The following is a 20,288-nucleotide window of genomic DNA, read 5'->3' as shown; positions in this document are numbered from 1 at the left end:
ACACCAACTTGTTTATCTACTTTTTAATACCAACACATGTGGAACATAATATGGCAGGTTCATGTCATTTGCCACATTATCATCTCTCGAAACTTGGAAGGTTCGATTCTTTGCTGAGAAATGACACGTTAAACAAATGTGCTTGGTTTGGCCGGTAGTTGTTAATTAGCGCTTTGTCATTCCTGCTTCTACTCCATGAGGGCTCTCCAGCAGCGGCATCTCCCAGCCACTCCCTCGCTAATGACACGTTAACTAACGCACGTAAATTTTGAGTTTCATCGCGTCTGCTGTCTGGAGGACGATTACCAAACGCTTCTTGGTGTTCACAAACCTTTTTACTGTCTACCAAAACGGTTATTAGCATAGATCTGGCTTCCTCGTTGCATTCCAAACTTCTTGATTGGCATCGATTACACAGGTTTGCTTTCACAATTTTTTTCACATTATCCATGGGTGGACAACGGTAATTTTTCTTTCACATTTTTTTTTCATGTGTTATTTTCTATTGGTTTTTTTTTTTAACCTCTGTTTTTTAGGTTTCTTTTCTTGCTTTTCTTGATGGCTTTTGTTATTTTTCGGCATTTCTAGAGTATTTTATTTTATTTTATTTTATTTTATGTTTGTATTTCTTTATGTGCCTAAGGACTCGTTTGGTACGTTGGACTGTACTAACTAATTTATGTCGGATATTATTAATTTGTTCCGGAGAGTACGAACTAATTTAAGGGGTTGGATACTATTCCAAATAAATAGTTTGACCAAGTTATCCTGTGTTTGGTGCTCCATCAGATAACAACATATCAAACTTTTTTAAAAAAAATTTAATTCTTTTATAATTTAAATGGAAATTGAAATTCAGATGACACAAATTTTTTTTGTCACGATTTATACAGCAAGGTTTTTTTTCCTTCTTTTGACACAGAGTCAAGACGAGAATAGAGCTCGTCACCAGGCTGCGCAACCAGTCTCATTGCAATTTCCCTTTAGAACGTTATAATGACACATCTTATAGCAGGTTGGTTGGTGCTTCAATTACTTGAATGCTAGGGGAGATGAGATTTGATAGGGGAAATTTGCCACGCATAGAAACTTTTTGTTTGATGGCATATATAAAAGAACCAAAATCAATTCAGATGAGATATGTTAGCAATCCTTTTGTTTAGTATAATTAGTTCCCTTTTTCCATACTACTACTCAAACACATCATAACCTGAACTAAAATCCTCATTGACAACAGGATCAGCATCTTTCATTAGCTCAGTCAATCCATCCAACAGAAGGTAAATGTCATTTCTCAGCTCATTTGTTGTGTCCCCCACCAAAAACAGGGAGAATCCATCGCCCACATCAACCCAAGCACAGCCAGGAGCCTTCCTCACACCCAAGTCCCTCATGAAAGTCCTCACCCTCGCTAGCTTGTTCCAACAACCAGCAGCAGCATACATGTTAGCAATTAACACGTAGTAACCAGAATTTTCAGGTCTCATTTCCAACAGCTTCTCGGCTGCCCATTCCCCTATATCTATATTTCCATGGATCCGACAAGCTCCAAGAAGAGTAGCCCACATTGCAGAAGTTGGCCTGTAAGGCATCCTTGTGATAATCTCCTTTGCTTTGTTTAATAGACCAGCCCTCCCATAAAGATCAACCATGCAAGCATAGTGCTCCAAACGGGGAGTTATACCATATACACTCATCATCTTTTCAAAAAGCATTTGGCCTTGGATTACAAGACAAGAATGGCTACAAGCTGATAAAATTGAAACCATGGTTACATGATCAGGTTTGATGTGTAACATGTTCATCTCTTCAAATAACTTCAATGCAGCTTTTCCCTCACCCTGGACTCCATATCCTGCAATCATTGAAGTATAAGTTACTTCATCTCGCTTAGACATTGAATCAAAAACTCGTTTAGCTTCTAAAATTTTGCCTGATCTGGCATACATGTCCACAAGAGCATTCCACAGAAGTAAATAATCATCAAACACTACACGTTTTGTGATGTAGCAGTGGAACTCCTTCCCATGTTGAAGATTCGCTACCCGAGCACAGAGGGGAAGGATGCTGGCAATTGTAATGTAATTAGGTTCAATTCCAGAACACAACATCTCCCTAAATAAGAATGAAGCTTCCTCAGCTCGGTCCATGCGGGAATAACCAGAAAGCATGGAGTTCCAAGTAATTATACTTCTATCTTCTATCAATTGAAACAAAGCATAGGCTTGCCTAAGGTCTTTGCACCTGGAATACATTGTAATTAATGCATGTTTAACATTATCATAGCCATCCCAACAACTACGAATTGCAGAACCATGAATCTCCTTCCCTAACTTAATGACTCCAATGTGGGAACAAGCACTCAAACCAATAATCAATGCTACCGAGTCCAATAAAATACCACAGATTCTCATTTGAGAAAGCAACTCAAGTGCACCCTTGAAATTGCCTGTCCTCAAGCATCCTCCAGCTATGGTATTCCAAGTTAAGATATCAACTCCAAGACCCTCCATCCGCATGCTTCCAAACAGCTCAAAGGCTTCCGTCCACATGCCCTTGGAGGCATAACCAGATATCATTGCATTCCAAGAGATCTCATCCCTTGTGGGCATTTTGTCAAACAAGTGACGAGCAACATCCACAAGCCCAAATCTCCCATACATGGAGACCAATGAATTATGTACAAATAAATTCCAATCCTGACAACTAGCTTTGATTGACTTATGCACCTCCCTCCCAAACCCTATATCCAATTTTTCACCACATGCCTTGAGAACAGACGGGTAAGTGAAACTATCTGGTCTAACCCCCTTATTGACCATTTGTTTATACGTAGAGAGAGCCTCATCCAAAAGTTTATTTTTAACATATGAAGAGATGAGCACATTCCAAGGAAGAGGATGCAATATATTTGAATTCTCAATGACAATATGAGCATCAACATGGAGATTAAAGCTTGAGTAAAGAGTAACCAGCTTGGAAACCAAAATGGGGTGTCGCTCAAAACCCAATCTGACAATATGTGCATGAAGCTGTTCACCCTGTGGGAAAGATTTATGGTTGGCGCAAGACAAGAGAAGAGAAGAGATGGGATGCAAGATAAGATCACAAGAAGTGGCAGAAGAGCCATGGAGCTTGAGAAGAGAGAAAGCTTTGAATGCTTTTGATAAATTACCCTCGCTTGCATAGTTCTTAATGGATATAAGAAGAGAATCTATCATAGAATCATCAACTGCTGAACCTGTTTCGAAAATAGACGGTGCTAATGGTTTCTCAAATTGGGTGGTGCCCGTTTCCAGCTTTTAGGTATGAAGCGTTGGATTTGGGATAGAGAAAGGCCCCTTGGGATGAAACGAGAAAACGACGATGGCATACACTGGAGAAGTATCTGCTGTATGTAATATCATGGTAGGCAAGAACTGATAGAATGCTTTGCCCAAATTTGCAGCATGTGCCTCCGGAATATGGATTAATGCCTCTTCAAATTTCAAAGAGGTGTCTTCATTTAGTAATTTGGGGAAAACAAGCGAGTAGTATAGCACAAGCCCAAACTTAAGACAACAGTGTTGGTTTGAACAAAACCTAACCCCGACAGTATAATCAAATCCCACATGATACCCCACAAGTTAAACTGACCCTCTTGTCCCTTGACCGATGTTTTGGGCTTACATCTATGGTTAGCTTTGAAGAAACCGATCCAAGTAACAGCTAAATAAGTTGTACGCAGCTAGAATCCAAAAGCTGCCCCTAATCTGCAGCATCAAAATGGAAAATGCAGATACTTTTAGGAATTGAATAACAAAGAACATTTGAAGAAAAAAAGCATACCTATAATCTGGAAAATTATTAAAACTACCACAATAAACAACTATACTTACATCCTCAATCTATACAAACTATATTAAAACTCATTTAGATGACCTATTAGATTCTGACCTGGATTGTGTTTAAATGACTTATTAGCTTCTGTTTAAATGAAGTAAACAGTAGAGAACTGAATTGTGAGTAAGGAGAGAAAATAAAGGAAATAGGGAAAATCAATGGTAGTGGTAACAATCTTGTTTAGCATAAGCCATAGATAAAAACACGATATTATGAAGAAACAAATTGGACCACTAACAGAAGGATTACTAGAAGGAGAAAGAAAAAGTTCATTAAGCAGGAAATTATTTCAGAGGATAAACAAAAGTCTAAACAACGGACACTCAACATGATAAAACCCAGGAATCAACAACATAGAAAACAAAAGTCACAGAATTATATCATTGAAAGAAAAAAAAATATTCATTCGCCAAACAAGAAATAGTATTTACCTAACCCTGTGATGGTCTCGAAGGAGGGAATCAGAAAACTTAGAGAATTGGGTCGCGATGCAGCTCTGATTACAGGAGGTTTTGTGCGAAACAGAAGCAGACTGGGCGTTTTGGGCGAAACAGAGACAGGGACGAGGTTGGGTGTTTTGGAAGAAATAGACAGGGGAAGAGGAAGGAGGTCGGCTCAATGATGGGGATTGGAGTCAGTGCTGGTAGGGCACCATGGAGTTCTAACAGAGGAAGAGAGCAGAGAGACGGGAGTGACAACCCGCCAAAAGAGGGGAGAGTCGTATGATTTTCTTTGGGCTTTTGGTCTTGTTGCTATTGGACCAAGTAATAGAAAGGGTCTAGTCCAGGCCCTGGTGTGCTCCTAAGTGGTCATGACTCATGGGTCCCGTGATACCTTAAATTAAACTCCTAGCCTCTCCCAGGAAAACGAGCCATGCTTCAAGTTTTGCCGCCAAACTGTCTCGTTCTCCAAGGGTTTATTGATTCACATTCTCTCTCCCCAGCCAGCCCATTTCCCTTCATAGCTCTCCAATGACTTCAACCAATCCTCACCATATCATCGACGACGACGACGATGATGATTTTGATTGGGAAGCAGCTGCTAGAGCAATCGACGTTGTTTATCAGACCCAGGCCTCAAAGCCCTCTACTTCACTCCCAGACCAATCTTCCCATTTTGCCCCTCCTCCCAATAACCCCCCAATACAAAATTCAGTCGCCTCAATCTCTGAGAACATGAAGAAGCCTGGTTCTTCACGGCAGACCACCCTCGACCAGTTTATTGGGAGGGCTTGCCCCCCTCAGCCGGAGAGTCGAGATGTGGAAGAACACAACCGGGATTGTAATGAGGGTGATGGCAGAGTGTCCTCTGTTCAAATTGATACCGAAGCAGCTAAAACTTGGATGTACCCAGGTTAAATTCTCGTTCTCTTTGTAATTTTCTTTTAGCTACTGTGTGAAAGTTAGTATTTTGGGTTTTGAGGAGGTGGGTAAGCTGGTTTTTAATTATTATTATTATTATTTATTTGAATAGGTTTTGGAGAATGAAGTTGAAATTTGATTCTTTGGTGTAGTTTAGTTGAATGAACCAAATAGCTTATTTCTCCGGATGCTAGATTTTTAATGACATTTCCATCAAGTACAAGGTTTTGTCAAGTGGGTTATGTTATTGAACTAAAATGCATGGGCCATTTTAGGGTGGATGTGAGTGTTTGTGCCCAGATTGAGATTTTGATTGTTTCTTCTAGACTTTGGTGGTGTTATCGATGATACAAATTGAAATGTTGCCACCATATTGCAAATTTTAAAAGTTTCATTTTCTCCAAAGTAATAGATATCTATTGCTTCTTGAGATCTAAACTTATAATGGCTCTTTGAGTCTGACTTATGAACTCACCTTTTTTATATTAATGCGTGCAGAGGGTCATATTTTGACTCCTTTTTTCTGTTTGGAGTTTATTGTAGCAAACATTAAACTTATTTTCTAGTCTTATTTGTAACAATGCAGTTAATTTTCCTCGGCGTGACTATCAATTTTCTATTACCAAGATGGCACTATTTTCAAATACATTGGTGGTAGTGCCGACTGGACTTGGGAAAACACTTATTGCAGCAGTAGTTATGTATAACTATTTCAGATGGTTCCCTGATGGTAATGTAATTCGTACTTCTTAACTAATGCTTATTTGGTTTGCATGCTACATGAGAATCACTATTGCAGAAATCTAATATGTTCGTCATGAGTTATAAAGTGTTTATTGTTTCCAATTGCTTTAAATTGGAGATGTTTGTTAAATATTTCTACTCATTTTAAGAAATAAATTGTATGTTTTTATCAAATCTGATAGTTTTCTTTGTATAGTTTGATGATCAACTTGAGAAATACATGTATATGCATGAGTTTCAAGCTGAAGTTGATTGATTGATTCTTTTCTGTTTCTTTCTGTGGTTCACTTGAACTGTTATATTATTGGTGTGTTTATCTTGATATACATTGTTGGTCTAGTTTCCTATCAATTTAAGTTTTTGGGATCAATGTGAACTTAACATGGAATCAGAGTTTTAGTTGCCTGTCTGATCCTACCACATAGGACTGAATTTTGTTTTAGCGGCTGTCACATTAGAACTTAGCTACAATGTGATTGATCCCCCATCCAGGTTATTCCATTGTTTACTTGCTCCAATGAAATTAAAGTTGATTTTTCAGGAATGAGATTCTTGATCTTGGGAAGGAAATGAGTCCATCAGGAATTATTTTGTTTCCAACATGTACAATTCCAAAATGACCCTAACTGAAAATACAGAAAAACAAACTAAAATACTCCTCTATGCCTACAGAAAAGGCCCATTCACCTTTTATCCAACATTTTATGTGTAAAGTAATGTTCAGATAATTTGAACATCGAATCTGTAGTTGTCTTGTCACCCCACCAAAATTTAGATAATTGCAAGAGGAAAAATGAATCACTGAAATAGAGGCATAAGTTTTTTGGTGGGAGGAAGAAGGGTATGGTTCTGCGAAGATGTGCGGTGAAGAGATGCATTATTTTTGCAAGGGGTTTGCTTTTGGGCATCTCTGTGGGCTTCAATATTTTTCCTAGTTTAGGGATGCTTCTTTCTCTGCAAAACTGGAATGCTGCTATTTATTTGTGTCTTTTGCTTCTTTGTTGGTGTACTACTGTTTTCATTTGGCTTGCTGATGTTATCCTGAGTTCTCTCTCTTGCTCCTGTGGACATCTTGTGCATTGTTTTGTCCCATTCTCTATTCTTAATGAAATTTGTTTCCTATAAAAAAAAATTAGTTCAGTTTCCCACGTTGTGGGTTTCTCGAGTTTATTTATAAAAGTTGTGAAACATTGACATTGTTCTTTCCACAACAGGAAAAATAGTCTTTGCTGCTCCTTCTCGACCTCTTGTTGTGCAACAGATACAAGCATGCCATAATATTGTAGGAATATCACAAGTAAGAGCCTTTTTTATTTATAAGCAGAGTTTTGTTGAATATTTGGTGTTTACTCGACAACTTTATTTACTTGTGAGAAGATTATGATCAAACCGATTGCAGGAATGGACAATTGACATGACAGGTCAGATAAGTCCTACAAAAAGAGCATCCTTGTGGAAAACTAAACGAGTTTTCTTTGTTACTCCCCAAGTGCTGGAGAAGGACATTCAGTCTGGTGATTAATTCTTGAACTATATACACTAGGATTTTCTCAATGACAAGGGGTGGATTTTGATATGTATATATATGTATCCATATTTCATTCATTATATCGTAAACCCTGCATCAGAAGGTGTTTCCTATGTGCAATAAGGCACTAGAGTAGAGGGAATGGCTATGCAAATTTGGTATAAGTTTCAGCATTGTTAAAAGTACCCACTTTTGAAGATGGGTAACTCCTATGTAATGCATAATGTTTTAGCTCAAAGAAGCACTTCACACTCTCTGCATAAACACCTAAAGTTTAATCCTCTGTAAGTTTGATAGGTTCTCAATTAAAGAGCTTCCATGGCCAAATTAAATAGTAATTGTTTTTATTTAATATTTTCCAATTAGAAAGTAAGTATATTCCACCACCAGTTTTTATGCATGATATATTTTCTTCTTTTTGAAAAAGATACTTTGTCAATGGATTTTTCTCAGAGGTAATTCGTTGCAGGCACATGCTCAATCGAATACTTGGTATGTTTGGTGATTGATGAAGCTCACAGAGCATTGGGAAACTATTCTTACAGTGTTGCAGTTCGTGAGGTCAGTTCTCTTTCTTTCAGTTATATCTAAACTAATATATTTCCCCATTTACCAGCTCAGATGAGTTTTTTTTTAATTATCGTTAGTATTATTATTCTTGTAGTTCTACCTTGATAAATGTTGGTTCAGTGTGTTATTTATGGGTAAAATTGGTCTTTTGAAATACTAATGATAATTTAGTTTTTTAGTTAATGGCTGCACAAGTGCAACTGAGAATTTTAGCTCTGAGTGCAACACCGGGATGTAAGTTACTAATATACTGGGTTTCTACTAATTTTCATTTTAAAAGTTAGATCCTTAGTAACATGCAATCGTACAGCAAAGCAGCAGGCTGTCCAGCAAGTTATTGATAACTTATATATATCAACACTTGAATATCGCAATGAAGATGATGCTGATGTCAAAAAATATGTTCACAACAGGGAGGTAGAGTTGATTCAGGTATGTCTCTTGTTTCCAGAAATAATTTTTTGTACACAGGAAAGAAAACTTTTTTTTTTGGGTCTGAAAACAGAGGAAAAAAACTTTTGTTGCAATTATTCTAGGTCGCAATGGGTCAAGAAGCTGTTGAGATAGACAATAAGCTCGTGGAAGCAATGCGACCATTTGCAACCAGGCTTTGTGCAATTGGAGTTCTCCCAACTAGAGATGTTCAGACTGTATGGTTTCAGAATAATTTAAATTCTAATTTCCTCTAGGAGAACTGTGCTGGACAAGATTGTTTCTTTGCATTTTTATTCTGTTCTGGGCCCTGCTATAGCAGACATTATAACAATCAGGGTGGTGGTCAGTTTCTCTAGCAATGTCTGGTCTTGTTCCCTTAGTGATGATGAAGTTCGCTAAAATGTATCTTTTCACTGATGATAATGCAAGGCTATGATACTGCTAGCCTATTATACAGTTTTTCTCTGGTTTCGGTTTGTTATGTAGATAGCTTTGGAAAATATTCACTGGTTTTTAAAGAAGCTGTACCTCAGATATTCCTCTAGTTTAAGGAACAGAAAAGGCTCTCTTTAATTATCATCGTTTTTTTAATTATTAATGGGATTTACTACCTTATCTTTTTATATATATATATATATATATATATATTTGTTCTTTTGTGGTTAATTATTAATGATGCAATCACATTCTTTTTGGGTCTACATAATTTCACTCTTTCTTTTTTTTCTTTTTTTTGTTGGTGGGGGCGGAATTCTTACAGTTGAGCCCATGTTATTTACTTGATTCAAGGGAGAAATTTCGTCAAGCACCTCCAGACCTCCCCCAAATTAAGTCTGGAGACATTGAAGGTTATTTTGGAGCACTCCTTACGCTTTACCACATTCGTAAGCTAATATCAAGCCATGGAATAAGGCCAGCATATGAAATGCTTGAAGAAAAATTAAAACAAGGGTATATTCTTGTCTCCTGACCATCAAGCCCTTCATCTGCTTTCTCCATTTCTTCACTGTCTTGTTTAGCTCATACGTACATTCTAATAACTATGCCTGTTATTATATTCCGAACCATCATGCTTTTGTCTTTTTTCGAGTCAGGAATTTTTCAATCTATTAGGATCCTTCTCATTGAAATGTTAGTAATGCAGCTTGAAAATGAAGTGTCACAAGCTATTCGTTAAAATGAGAATCACCTTATGATCTGATTTGGTATCAGACATAAACAAATCCGCCTTGCATAAGTTTGAGGCAGATATTTTTCTAAGTTCTAAGATACTTTTCAAAAGTTTTAAGATATTTTAGTCTTATGTGAAGGCCACACCCTCCATTGTCCCATCATCATAATTGGTGTTTGACTTCATAACAAAGAAATTCAGTATTTGAAAATTCAGTTCAATGGAAGAAATTTCTTGTTTAGACATAACTAGTATCGTGATTAATCTATTATATATTAAATGTCGATGACATGGAGTTTAAGCTGTTTAGTTTTTAACAAGCAATTCAAGAATATTAAGTTGTTTAAGGTCATTTTTCAGGTCATTTGCAAGGTATATGTGTAGAAATGAAGATATTTCTAAAGCTAAGCTCATAATGCAGCAAACTTTGTCTCATGGTGCTCCGAGTCCCAAATTGTCCAAAATGTTAGAAGTGCTGCTTGATCATTTCAGTATGTGGGCTGTTATCCAAATTTTATTGTATTTGCCATAACATGCCCTTTTTAATATTTTAAAGTTCTGCTTATCAAATGTTAGAAGCATTGCTTGTCTCATGGTTTCAATATTGTATTCTTCATCAAATGCTGATTTTTGTAACAAATATTTGTCATCAAATGCTGATTTGGACTGCCTATTATTTAAATTTTAGACTTTGTATGATTCAGAGTGTTAGCTCCCAGTTGCTGATAATTACATATCTGACTGCAGAAACAAATGATCCACAGAAATCAAGGGTTATCATTTTCTCAAATTTTAGGGGCAGTGTCAGGTGCCACCTTTTCTCTGTGTTTAATTTGTTGTTATTTTATTGTTTCTGATTGCAATTTATATATAAAATGTGAAAAATATTCCTGGCTATAATTAAGCAAACATACAGGGACATAATGGATGCGTTAGCAAACATCGGCAATTTTGTTAGAGCTACAGAGTTTATTGGTCAAAGTTCAGGTTTGAAGCTCCACTCTTTATTTTGACTTGTCTCCATTAAATATAATTTTTAATGTAATTTAGTTTTTTTTGTCTCAATGAAATTTATAATAAGATGAAATTGTTGTTACTTGGGAAGTGATTGTTAGTGATCTTTTAAGCTACTCATTGAACAGAAAGAAAAGTTGTCTGGCATGCGGGCAAAACACATTGAAGTGTTGTTATGGTTATGACATTGACTTGCCTTCTCCTTTGAAGTGTTGTTTATGATTTGGTCTATTATTTGTCAATTATTGTGTGTTCTTTTTCTCTCTTTCTCTCTCCCCCTTTATCTCACTTTCTCTTCCATCTCCCTCTTGCTAGATCCTTGACCTCTTTTAATGAATTTATGTTCGAGGAAAAGATAAGATAATTGTCAAGAGATCTTAGAAGATGTTGATCTCAATACTGTCCTAGATCTAAACAATTATGGCATAGCCAAGAATATATGTATGTCTTAGTTAACTTTAGTTCTTTCCTATAATCCATTAGCCTATAGTTATTGTTGAATTGATATAGATAGTTGGCCTATTCTCTAATAGCTCAAGCATTTGAGATCTAGAGGTTGCCTAACATGGTATCAGAGCTCTGGTTTTAGAGACTTCTGAGTTCGAAACCTCCAATCCCTCCAACTCACTTATGTAGTGATTTGCAAGGTGCAAGGTAAGGCTGCACCTATATGCTTCTCCCAGACTCTGTTTTCCTGCCTCTCCATGTGCAGGAGATGCGGGTGCAAGTGAGGGAGGGCATTAGCTTCATATACATTGTTTGCTTATTCCATAATAGCTTAAGCTTTTGGGATTTAGTGGTTGCCTTACAATTATATGAGATTGAGTTCTAATTTCTTACAGGGAAAGCATTAAAAGGCCAGTCACAAAAAGTTCAACAAGCTGTTTTGGAGGTAACTATGTTGTTTTTATTTCTTTTCGCAGCACCTTTCATTGGCTTACTTAGATTTCCCACAGAAATTTCGTGCTGGTGGATACAATGTCATTGTTGCCACATCAATTGGCGAAGAGGGCCTGGATATCATGGAAGTTGATCTAGTTATATGCTTTGATGCTAATGTATCACCATTGAGAATGATTCAGCGCATGGGGAGAACTGGAAGGAAGCATGATGGAAGAGTTGATATCCTTTTCTCATATGAGTACTGCATGTTCTGTAGTTGGCTGTTGGTGAGATCAGACTGAACATGCAATGAACTTTTGCTTGTCCCCCACTTTTATCCAAGTTTTAGTATCAATCCACTTTCCATTTTTTTTCATTACACTTTCTTTCAAACACCTTCATTGCATTTGCAATAAATCTAAATCCTTGACAAGTCGTACTAGTTTTAGCCTGTGAAGGGTCAGAGTTGAAGGGTTACAAGCGTAAGCAAGGAAACAGTAAGAATATGATGAAACACATGCGAAATGGGGGGAGAAATAGCTTCAATTTCCATTCTAGTCCGAGGATGGTGGGATTTTCTAAGGCTGCATCTTTATGACTTTTAATGCTATAGTCTTGCATTTTAAACGTATTTGATTGTGTCATTATTTATTGCAGATCCCTCACATTTTCAAACCGGAGGTCCGGTTTGTTGAGTTTTCAATTGAACAATTCATTCATCGTGGAAAGAAAGTGATAGATGATAACACTATTCAGATACCTGTTATTGCAGACAAATTAACTGTTGCTGAGACTACATTAATTGCCAAGTATTTTGACCCCCATGAAATTACATGGAAACCATCTCTTATTGCCTTTCCTCACTTCCAAACATATCCTTCAAGAGTGTATAAAGTAATGCATTCGCATAGGACGACAATGTTAATTGATATGATGCAATGTTTGCAAGGACTAACCTTTTCTAGGGACAGCAATATTTCCCTTCTTGAGGTTTGATTCAATCTATGTGGTTGAGTTGTTTGCCTTGCTGTGTTGTATGACATTTTCTTATGTTATTACTCAATGCTTTCAGGATGAAATATGTTTAAAGAAGTGCTTGGGAGTTGACACTGCTGAACAACATGACAATAATGGAGAAGGTAGCTCAAAAAGGCTTGTATGAGAAGAAAATTTGTCATTCCAAATTCTTCCATTTGTTTTAAGGCTTTATTCAGATTATGTGCAAATAATTACTAAGGAAAAAGATTCTTCACTACTAGGATTAGTTTCATCGTGTTGTTTGGAGATCTGAGGTGCATTTACTTGTTTACTCTTGCTTTCAAGTCCCACATCAAACTTATGCACATTTGCATGCTAATCAATTCGAGCTTAGCGAATGTAGTTTATTGTTCCTTTACTTTTTTTCAAGGTCCATTTGAGACACGTGAGCATTTTGCTTCATTGCTAATAATTCTTCTACAAATAGTTCAGAGGTCCATTATGCCCAATATCACCAACTCAATGTTCATTTTGTGTTTATAATATAAACTTTATATTACCTTTTTTGTTATAATTTTAGTATTTCATCTTCAACTTTACCAAATGTTCAACGCTATATGCTTTCATTGTATCCTTTTGAGTCCTCTTATTCTTTACTTTGTAGCTAGAAATTTTCGCACTTTTTGCTCCTCTGTATATGTGCATGCCTGTTAAACTTTATTCGGAAACTAATTCCTTTTAACCTTTTTCTTGCTTGATGATTGAAATAAATCCTTTTCTCTTCTGTATACTTTTCTTCATCTTCCGACAATAAAAGTAGTACTACGTCTATGAGGTTGGTTATCTTTTCTTTGGGTTAACTAACTCAAGGAATGAACTGAAACCATAAAAAATGTTCATACTCTACAACATTTTTGTACTGTAAATTGGTATGTGTAAGCATGCATGTGCTTATGTTCCTAATCTCAAGTCCTGATGCTGCACCTGCATTGGGGGATGGGGAGTGGGGGTAATTGAACACAAATTGTAGGAGGATTTTTCCTTGCTCGGTTTTGTGAACGTAAAATATTATGGCCTAGTCAGCATGTTAAATAATAACAAGCACTTGTCTTTTCTTTTCTGGATTGGGGGGCTTGGGGATTGAATGTGGAGAAGATGCTAAATGTTGAACATTTTGTTGCAGATTTTCTGAATCCTGATGATTCTGAAGTATCACCTACTAGAACATTGGAAACTGAGGAGAAGCATAACGAACTTAATTTCCCTGGTGAAAATCCTTATGAGCACTCTTACCTCTTTGGTTCAGATGTTGTAACTGTTGATGCCTCCGGAAATGTCCTAGTCATGGTTGTCCCTGTGTTTCCTTGGAAAGACTTATCGCATTCCATGTCAACAAGTGCAAGCATTATTAAGTTGGATTACTTGAAGCAAAATTCTTGCCATGCAAGGACTTCAGATGAAGACCACACAGAACTAACTACTGAAGCTGGTCCCAGTGGAGATCTGAAATCGACTCAGATAACATGCATGAAGAATGAGATTTCACTTAAGTCTCGATGTTGTGATTCTGAAACCTGGATGGAGAAATCAGTCGGCAGGGTTGAAAAAATTCCTCAAACTCCAATTTTGAAGGGAAATTTGTCAAATCAAGGAGCTAGTGTCTCTGAGTCACCTGATGTTCTGGAAAGCAAGGCATCATTATTTCTGGCTGATGAAGACAATAATTTTTTCAGAGATGGTGAGCTCAGTCCACGGCTTACTAATTTAATCAAAAGTGGAGTTGTCCCAGAGTCTCCTATCCACAATAGTGGTTAGTAATGCAATTAGTAAAATTTTATCTTAATTCAAAATGTGATATGGTTTCCTAGGGATTGCTTTTGTCCCCTGATATAAGATGATGCTTATATAAATGTGAATTATGCAGGACTATCAAATAACACAGATGAGTATCTAGAACCTGACCCTGTTTCACCTGCCCAATTACATACTGGAATACTATTGAAGTGTTCAAGTCCTGGGAAAAGTGAAAAAGTCAATATGAGAGGCAATGCCTGTGGAAGAAATGTCTCTGTTTCTCCTGTTGATAATGAAATTCAAACTCCCTTGCATAACAAGGGTGAAACTGCAAGCATAAGAGGATGTACCTCCACATCACCAATTATTGATAGAGCCCAAACTGTTTTAGCAGACCTTACAAACAATAGCTGTGGCAAAGATTGGCATTTAAGTTCTGGAGGCAAGTTGGAAAGTGTAAAACAGGCACGCAAGTTTAAAAGGTTACGCAAAGTTGGGGATCATTGGAAAAGTAGGGGAGAAAGCATGACAAAAAATGTTGGGTCAACAGAAAACCCTGCCAGATCTTTTTCTAGAGCTGGTCCTCTCCGTACTAAGCACGACAGAGGTATTATGAATATGAATTGAGTCTATTAAAATGTATCTAGACCAGATGTTTGTCCTTTCCAGTTTTTTTTTTTTTTTTTTTTTTTAAAGGTCATTTCCAGTATCGTTTATTTATTTGCTATTTATTTTTCTATTTTTGGAGTTCTGATGCTAACTAACTAGACTAGATCCTTCTCTCTATGACTAAAAGTCCAATCACACCGAAGACTTATAGGAATGCTACCTGTTCAGCTTCCAATCTTTTTATGAGACCTATTTACCCAATATGTTTATTTTTTGGTTACATAGGTAAAAAGAAGTCAGTTGATGATGTAAGGGTCTTCATTGAGGAGGAAGCTGAGTAAGTTCATACATTTATGACATGTAGCTAAGTTATTTGCAAATTTTGTATAGTTGCATTTCTAGGTAAAAGCATAAGAAGAATATTTTCTGATTATTTAATTATTATTTTTGTGTGGATAATAAGATGAAATTTTTGTTGAAAGTAATACTTGATGTGCTGTTACTCCAATGAAATTACTCAGGGTATCTTCAGAAGCTGATATTTCTGATGATGAGGAAGATGAGCGAGACAACTACTCAAATGATAGTTTCATAGATGACAGGATAAATCCTACGGTTGCCGGTACTCAGTTTGCAAGCGGTGGAATTGACATGATGGCAATATACAGGTCATTCATCTCTCTCTCAGTGTATCCTTCACAAACCATTAGCGGTTTGACTGAACTATTTCTTTGCATAATGTAGGAACCTATGAATATGAGTAGTTGCCAAAAGTATTTTTGAAAGTTCATATTATTGAATATTCTACCATCTTGGAAAATCTAGTAGTGTAATGTGTATCCAACTTTTACTTGTTTCACATAAAACATCGTTCTGTGATCAAGTGACATTTGAAAGAAAAAGCTGACACTGGTCCAAAGAGGTGCTTATTCCAAAGTTTTCAGTCTCTTAGGAAACTCTAACATTCAGTTGTCATAAGAAATTAGGCATAGTTTAACAAGAATAAAAATTATGTGCAATTTATTATATTTGGCCCGTTATGATTTGATACTTCTGGTTTAATGAGCTTGGAAGGATTAGAATTTTTGTAATGATTTCATATTTATTACCATATAAATATAGTCTGATGAATCAATGACTGCCTTTCATTATCGAAATTTAACAATCTACATTCTTAGTGGAAAATATGTTAGTTTTCATAGATGGAAACTGTGGCTGAGTCGCTGATGTAGGAAGCCCGCCATGGTGCAACTGATGGTTATTGGTATCTTTGTTCCTTTTTTAAAACTTATTTTGGTAACATATTGGTTCAGATATCATTTTGTCAATGATTTTGATGGGTTGGTGCTGAGAACCTAGTAAAAGATTTCAAAATTGATTTGCAGCCACTTTTAAGAGTTTTTAAAAATCTAAGATGCATTTGGATGGCTATCCAACCATATTGAGGTTCAATTGAGATTAATCTTCCCCCTACCAGGGGTGGCGGTTGTCGTTTCTTGAAACTACTTTTTACAACTATTGTGTCACTTGGATATGTAAGCTGAAATTCTATTCTTAGTAAAATGATTTCCTAGTTGCAAACTGAAGTGACAGTTAAAGTTCATATGTCCCATATATTACCAGACCCCAATCCTCCTGCATTTCGCCTGTGAATTATGCCATCAATCTAGTTGCTTGGATTTATTTGTTTCATTGCTTTTTGCTTTTTATTTATATTTATATTTATATTTATTATCTCTTCTAGTTCTGTAGCCTGTATGATTATGGCTCCGGATGGAGCATGCCCTCTTTGGCATGTCCTCATATTTTTGCAAGTAAAAATTGAATGCTCTCTTATAATATCATCCTTACCTCCAGAGGTGCAGGCTTCTGAAATTCTTTTTTTTTTAAATTCTTCAATGTCTTGGAACAGGCGTTCATTGCTCACCCAATCACCCCTGGAGAGGCAGCCAAGCAGTTCTGCCACATATTCACCTGATTCTGTGGCACCAACAATGAGGACAACTGAAACTGGAAGTTCTTGTGGGAAACCATTCTTCTCTCTCCAAACTCCTCAAAGCGATTGTACAAATCAGGCAAACAGGATGGATTTGAAGTCCTTCCAAATGAACTGTAACGCTGAAGGCACACCTTGTACAACTGGTGTTTCCCCGGGATATGAGATTGAAAGCCGAAAAAGAAAATTGAGTTCTCATCATTCAAGATCTGTTCCTGCAGTCAACTTGGAGCGAGAGTTCTCACTCCAGGCAGAGGCTGCAGGCAGAGACTTGCAGCACAATGATGCAAATGGGGACGTGCTTTATGATGATCTATTTTTTGAGGGCCTTGATCTTGACGCAGTGGAAGCGCAAGCTACATTGCTTCTTAAACAGAAATCAGAACTGCCAAGGCAGAAGCAGCAGATGGTTCCCAATATACACCCACAAAATCCTAGCCTACAACATTCTCCGACATTTGATCTTGGAATATAAAATTTATGGAAAATATATATCTAAATGGTGCCCAGAAGAAGGATTGAACAAAATATGGTGACAGTTTCTCACAATTGAGAATGTTTATGCAAGATCAGTTGCAAGTTTTGAGGGTTTGATTGTTTTTTTTTTCCTTTATTGTTTTGAGAGATTAGTTAGATGCATTATGGGATCTGCATCTTGTTGGGGGAAAACAGATGTAGTTTATGGGAAAGTGAGGCATGCAAATTCATGCAAGAAAGGGAAATGTATACATACATGTATATATGTATGAATGTAAATATTACATTCGTTCTATAAATAATCTTCAGATAAGAATTTCCTATGGCATCTTTGCGTATTTTTGTTTTAAGTTTACACTTTACAGCTGCTGGTAAAAATAACGTCTAACTAGGTATATTATCACCCCATTGTATCTCCCAATCCTCAATCATCATTCCCTCTTCTTTTTTCTGATATTGATTCCCAAATCCTCCTTCAGTAACCCTTCATTTCTTGCAATGCCAATTTTAACTTCTTTCCTCATTCTCCTACTAGACAAAATTGTGTGACATGTCCAGTGATGCATTGGATGGACTGATTATACTTGTCCCTTTCTGGGCTTCATTAAGGATTTCCTGTGACATTGCCCTCTTTGATAAATTAAATTTAACACATGTGCATATGTCAAACAGTTATTTTTTTCGGAGGAGAAAAATAGTCAAGTATTTTATGATTTCCTGACGGGTCTGAATTTGAGAGAGAGAGGACCAAAATTACCGGGTTTTTACTTACCCTACCTTGCTCATTACCGGATCTCTACTGGATACGAGGTATTCATGTGTTGGACTCAATTTATTTAGCTTGAATTACCCTTATAAAAAAGAACAATATATTTATAAAAAGGACCAATATATTAGTAGCACGCGTGGCCCATTATGTGGTCCCACTACTAATAACATCAATGCATTTTTATGATAAAACTCTACATCTGTTATACTACCAAGTGATTAAAAAGGAAAATATTGGTGTTGGACCAATTAGTATTCTACTTAGAAACAAATAGATGAAATCAAATTTTCATTATGGGTGTACTTACAACATGGCGCCATAACTAGACTTGGAAACCTGTCGTGTGGAATTATTCCAAACCCAAACGCAACATGTTACCTTTTTGTGGTCAAATACATAAACCTAGGGGTGGGAATTTGATCTAAAAAATCCGCGTACTGACCAACCAAACAGATGGTTTGGTTAATGTAATTTTTCAAATTTAAAATTTTTCCCACCCGCTATGAAGCAAAAGTAATGTTTATTTAATAAAAGCGCATGTGAGTAGAAGTGCTTTTTACAGGAGAACATTCCCAAATGAGTTGCTATTGGTAAAAAAAAAAAAATGTTGAGTGTTTTAGTGTTTAAAGAAGTTGTCAAAGCCCTTGTTAGTAATTGGTTACAGGTTTCCGTTAATTTGGCAGCTAGGTTCTTGGAATTTATTATGAAAAATCACAATGTAAAATGTATGTATATAAATATATAGTTCCCTTCTATCGAGGGGGGCCTCAAATAATTTTATTTGAGAGACATCTTTAGGGTATCCTACAAATTTTTTTTCAATAGTTCAAACTATCTATTTTTTAAGTCTACATTCATAGATTGTCCTTGCAAAAAATTAGACAAATCGGAAACCATTTTGACATTCAATTGTATCCTACAAATCAAAGAACACGGTGCTTCAAGAAAGTACTAAAATTTCAATAACACAATTGAGTTTTCAAAGGATGTTAGATTCAAGTGATTTTTTTGTAGAGATGATCTTTGAATGATTATTTAAAGATGTAGACGGTTTGGATTACAATACGGAGTGAGCCCTACAAAGGGTGTCCCTCAAATAAGTTAATTTGATAGATCCCTCAATGGAAGCTCTCTGTATATATATTAGTGTGTGTACGTATATATCACTATATTAGTGTGTGTACGTATATATCACATTTTGAATTGGTAATTTATTTTAACAAAAAAATAAAATGCTTTACCTCATCAACATGCACAGAGGTATGTACTTAATATTGTAGTTTTCAGAGGAAAGTGATCAAGACGGGTTTGAAATTTAGTTGGGTAGATATATATATATATATATATCTAAAATACTATAATAAAATAAACTACAGTTGTAAGGGGAAAACATTTACAGATTGCAATGCAAAGAGCTACCACTGGTTTCTGTTGTGCAATGCAAAGCTAACACTGGTTTCTGTTAGCGCGCACGCAGAGAGAAATATATATATTATGTATTTGTCTTAAGAAATAAGTTGAGTCCTAGCTCAATGCACTGGTGACCTTTCTAGCATAGATTGCAAGAAGTGTTTTGATGTTGCAATGAGTGAACTTCTTTATCAAATGCATGAAATGAGCGGTGCACGTGCTTATTATGGGAGTTGCTATATTAGATTCGAACTGTACACTTTTATTTAGGTGGTGCATGTTTCACATTATGAGCTCTTTTATGATGCCATCCCTAGGCAGGGGATGAGCTCTATGCAGTGGATGAGAATGATGTATTCCAATTGCAGAATTTTGATATGCATGTTTGGTAATTGCTATATAATTTTTATCATCATTTTACTGTTTGGTTCAGGCAGCAATTGGAATCAAAATGTCTTTTCCAATAAAAGACGTTGCCATGCTTACATTCCCAAAATTATTAATGCTTGCAATTTCGAAATGTTTTTGTTTGAATTTATAATGCTGGTTATTTTGTCACAAAACACAAAAACAAATATTTGTGTTTGACATACTCTCTTTTCCAAAGGAAACCATACCCCAAAGTTGTAACTGAAATTAAATACGCAACCAAAATTGACGACTTTGCA

General features: G+C 36.3%; 2 protein-coding genes across 4 annotated transcripts; one reads left to right on the top strand and one right to left on the bottom strand.

Moving 5' to 3' along the window:
- Positions 1-1,141: 1,141 nt before the first annotated feature.
- LOC103319303 (pentatricopeptide repeat-containing protein At1g71490-like) lies at positions 1,142-4,773 on the bottom strand. The gene is made up of 2 exons (XM_089045136.1): positions 4,314-4,773; positions 1,142-3,747 (listed from the first exon to the last, which is right to left on the bottom strand). The coding sequence occupies exon 2, from the start codon at positions 3,219-3,221 to the stop codon at positions 1,191-1,193; it is 2,031 nt and encodes a 676-aa protein (XP_088901262.1). The 5' UTR covers positions 3,222-3,747; positions 4,314-4,773; the 3' UTR covers positions 1,142-1,190.
- An 80-nt stretch (positions 4,774-4,853) lies between these two features.
- FANCM (DEAD/DEAH box RNA helicase family protein) lies at positions 4,854-17,769 on the top strand. 3 transcript variants are annotated; one of them, XM_089045131.1, is made up of 22 exons: positions 4,854-5,235; positions 5,830-5,973; positions 7,202-7,284; positions 7,387-7,501; positions 7,985-8,076; positions 8,265-8,319; positions 8,396-8,517; positions 8,622-8,735; positions 9,281-9,471; positions 10,052-10,182; positions 10,439-10,499; positions 10,608-10,678; positions 11,548-11,597; positions 11,662-11,827; positions 12,028-12,155; positions 12,245-12,577; positions 12,660-12,726; positions 13,749-14,375; positions 14,490-14,966; positions 15,254-15,305; positions 15,490-15,636; positions 16,881-17,769. In XM_089045131.1, exons 1-22 carry the CDS (start codon positions 4,854-4,856, stop codon positions 17,437-17,439), a joined length of 4,167 nt encoding a protein of 1,388 aa, XP_088901257.1. In that variant the 3' UTR covers positions 17,440-17,769. The 3 variants fall into 3 exon arrangements, with proteins under 3 accessions (XP_088901257.1, XP_088901258.1, XP_088901259.1); XM_089045132.1 differs by lacking the exon at positions 4,854-5,235 and having other exon boundaries at positions 5,930-5,973; positions 7,365-7,501; XM_089045133.1 differs by lacking the exons at positions 4,854-5,235; positions 5,830-5,973; positions 7,202-7,284; positions 7,387-7,501 and having other exon boundaries at positions 7,995-8,076; positions 8,257-8,319.
- Positions 17,770-20,288: the final 2,519 nt, after the last annotated feature.

Source organism: Prunus mume, linkage group LG2 (genome assembly GCF_029339155.1).
Source record: "Prunus mume cultivar Tortuosa linkage group LG2, ASM2933915v1, whole genome shotgun sequence".
Lineage (NCBI taxonomy): Eukaryota > Viridiplantae > Streptophyta > Magnoliopsida > Rosales > Rosaceae > Prunus > Prunus mume.
This window is presented reverse-complemented; position numbering and strand designations above follow the sequence as displayed.

What these genes read in the sequence shown, in the direction of transcription:
- LOC103319303 (XM_089045136.1), bottom strand. Translation starts at nt 3,221, where the DNA reads ATGATAGATTCTCTTCTTATATCCATTAAGAACTATGCAAGCGAGGGT.
- FANCM (XM_089045131.1), top strand. Translation starts at nt 4,854, where the DNA reads ATGACTTCAACCAATCCTCACCATATCATCGACGACGACGACGATGAT. An exon ending in GAAGAAAAATTAAAACAAGG is followed by an intron (nt 9,472 to 10,051) that starts GTATATTCTTGT and finishes GTCATTTTTCAG; the next exon opens with GTCATTTGCAAGGTATATGT. An exon ending in GAAGCATGATGGAAGAGTTG is followed by an intron (nt 11,828 to 12,027) that starts ATATCCTTTTCT and finishes GACAAGTCGTAC; the next exon opens with TAGTTTTAGCCTGTGAAGGG.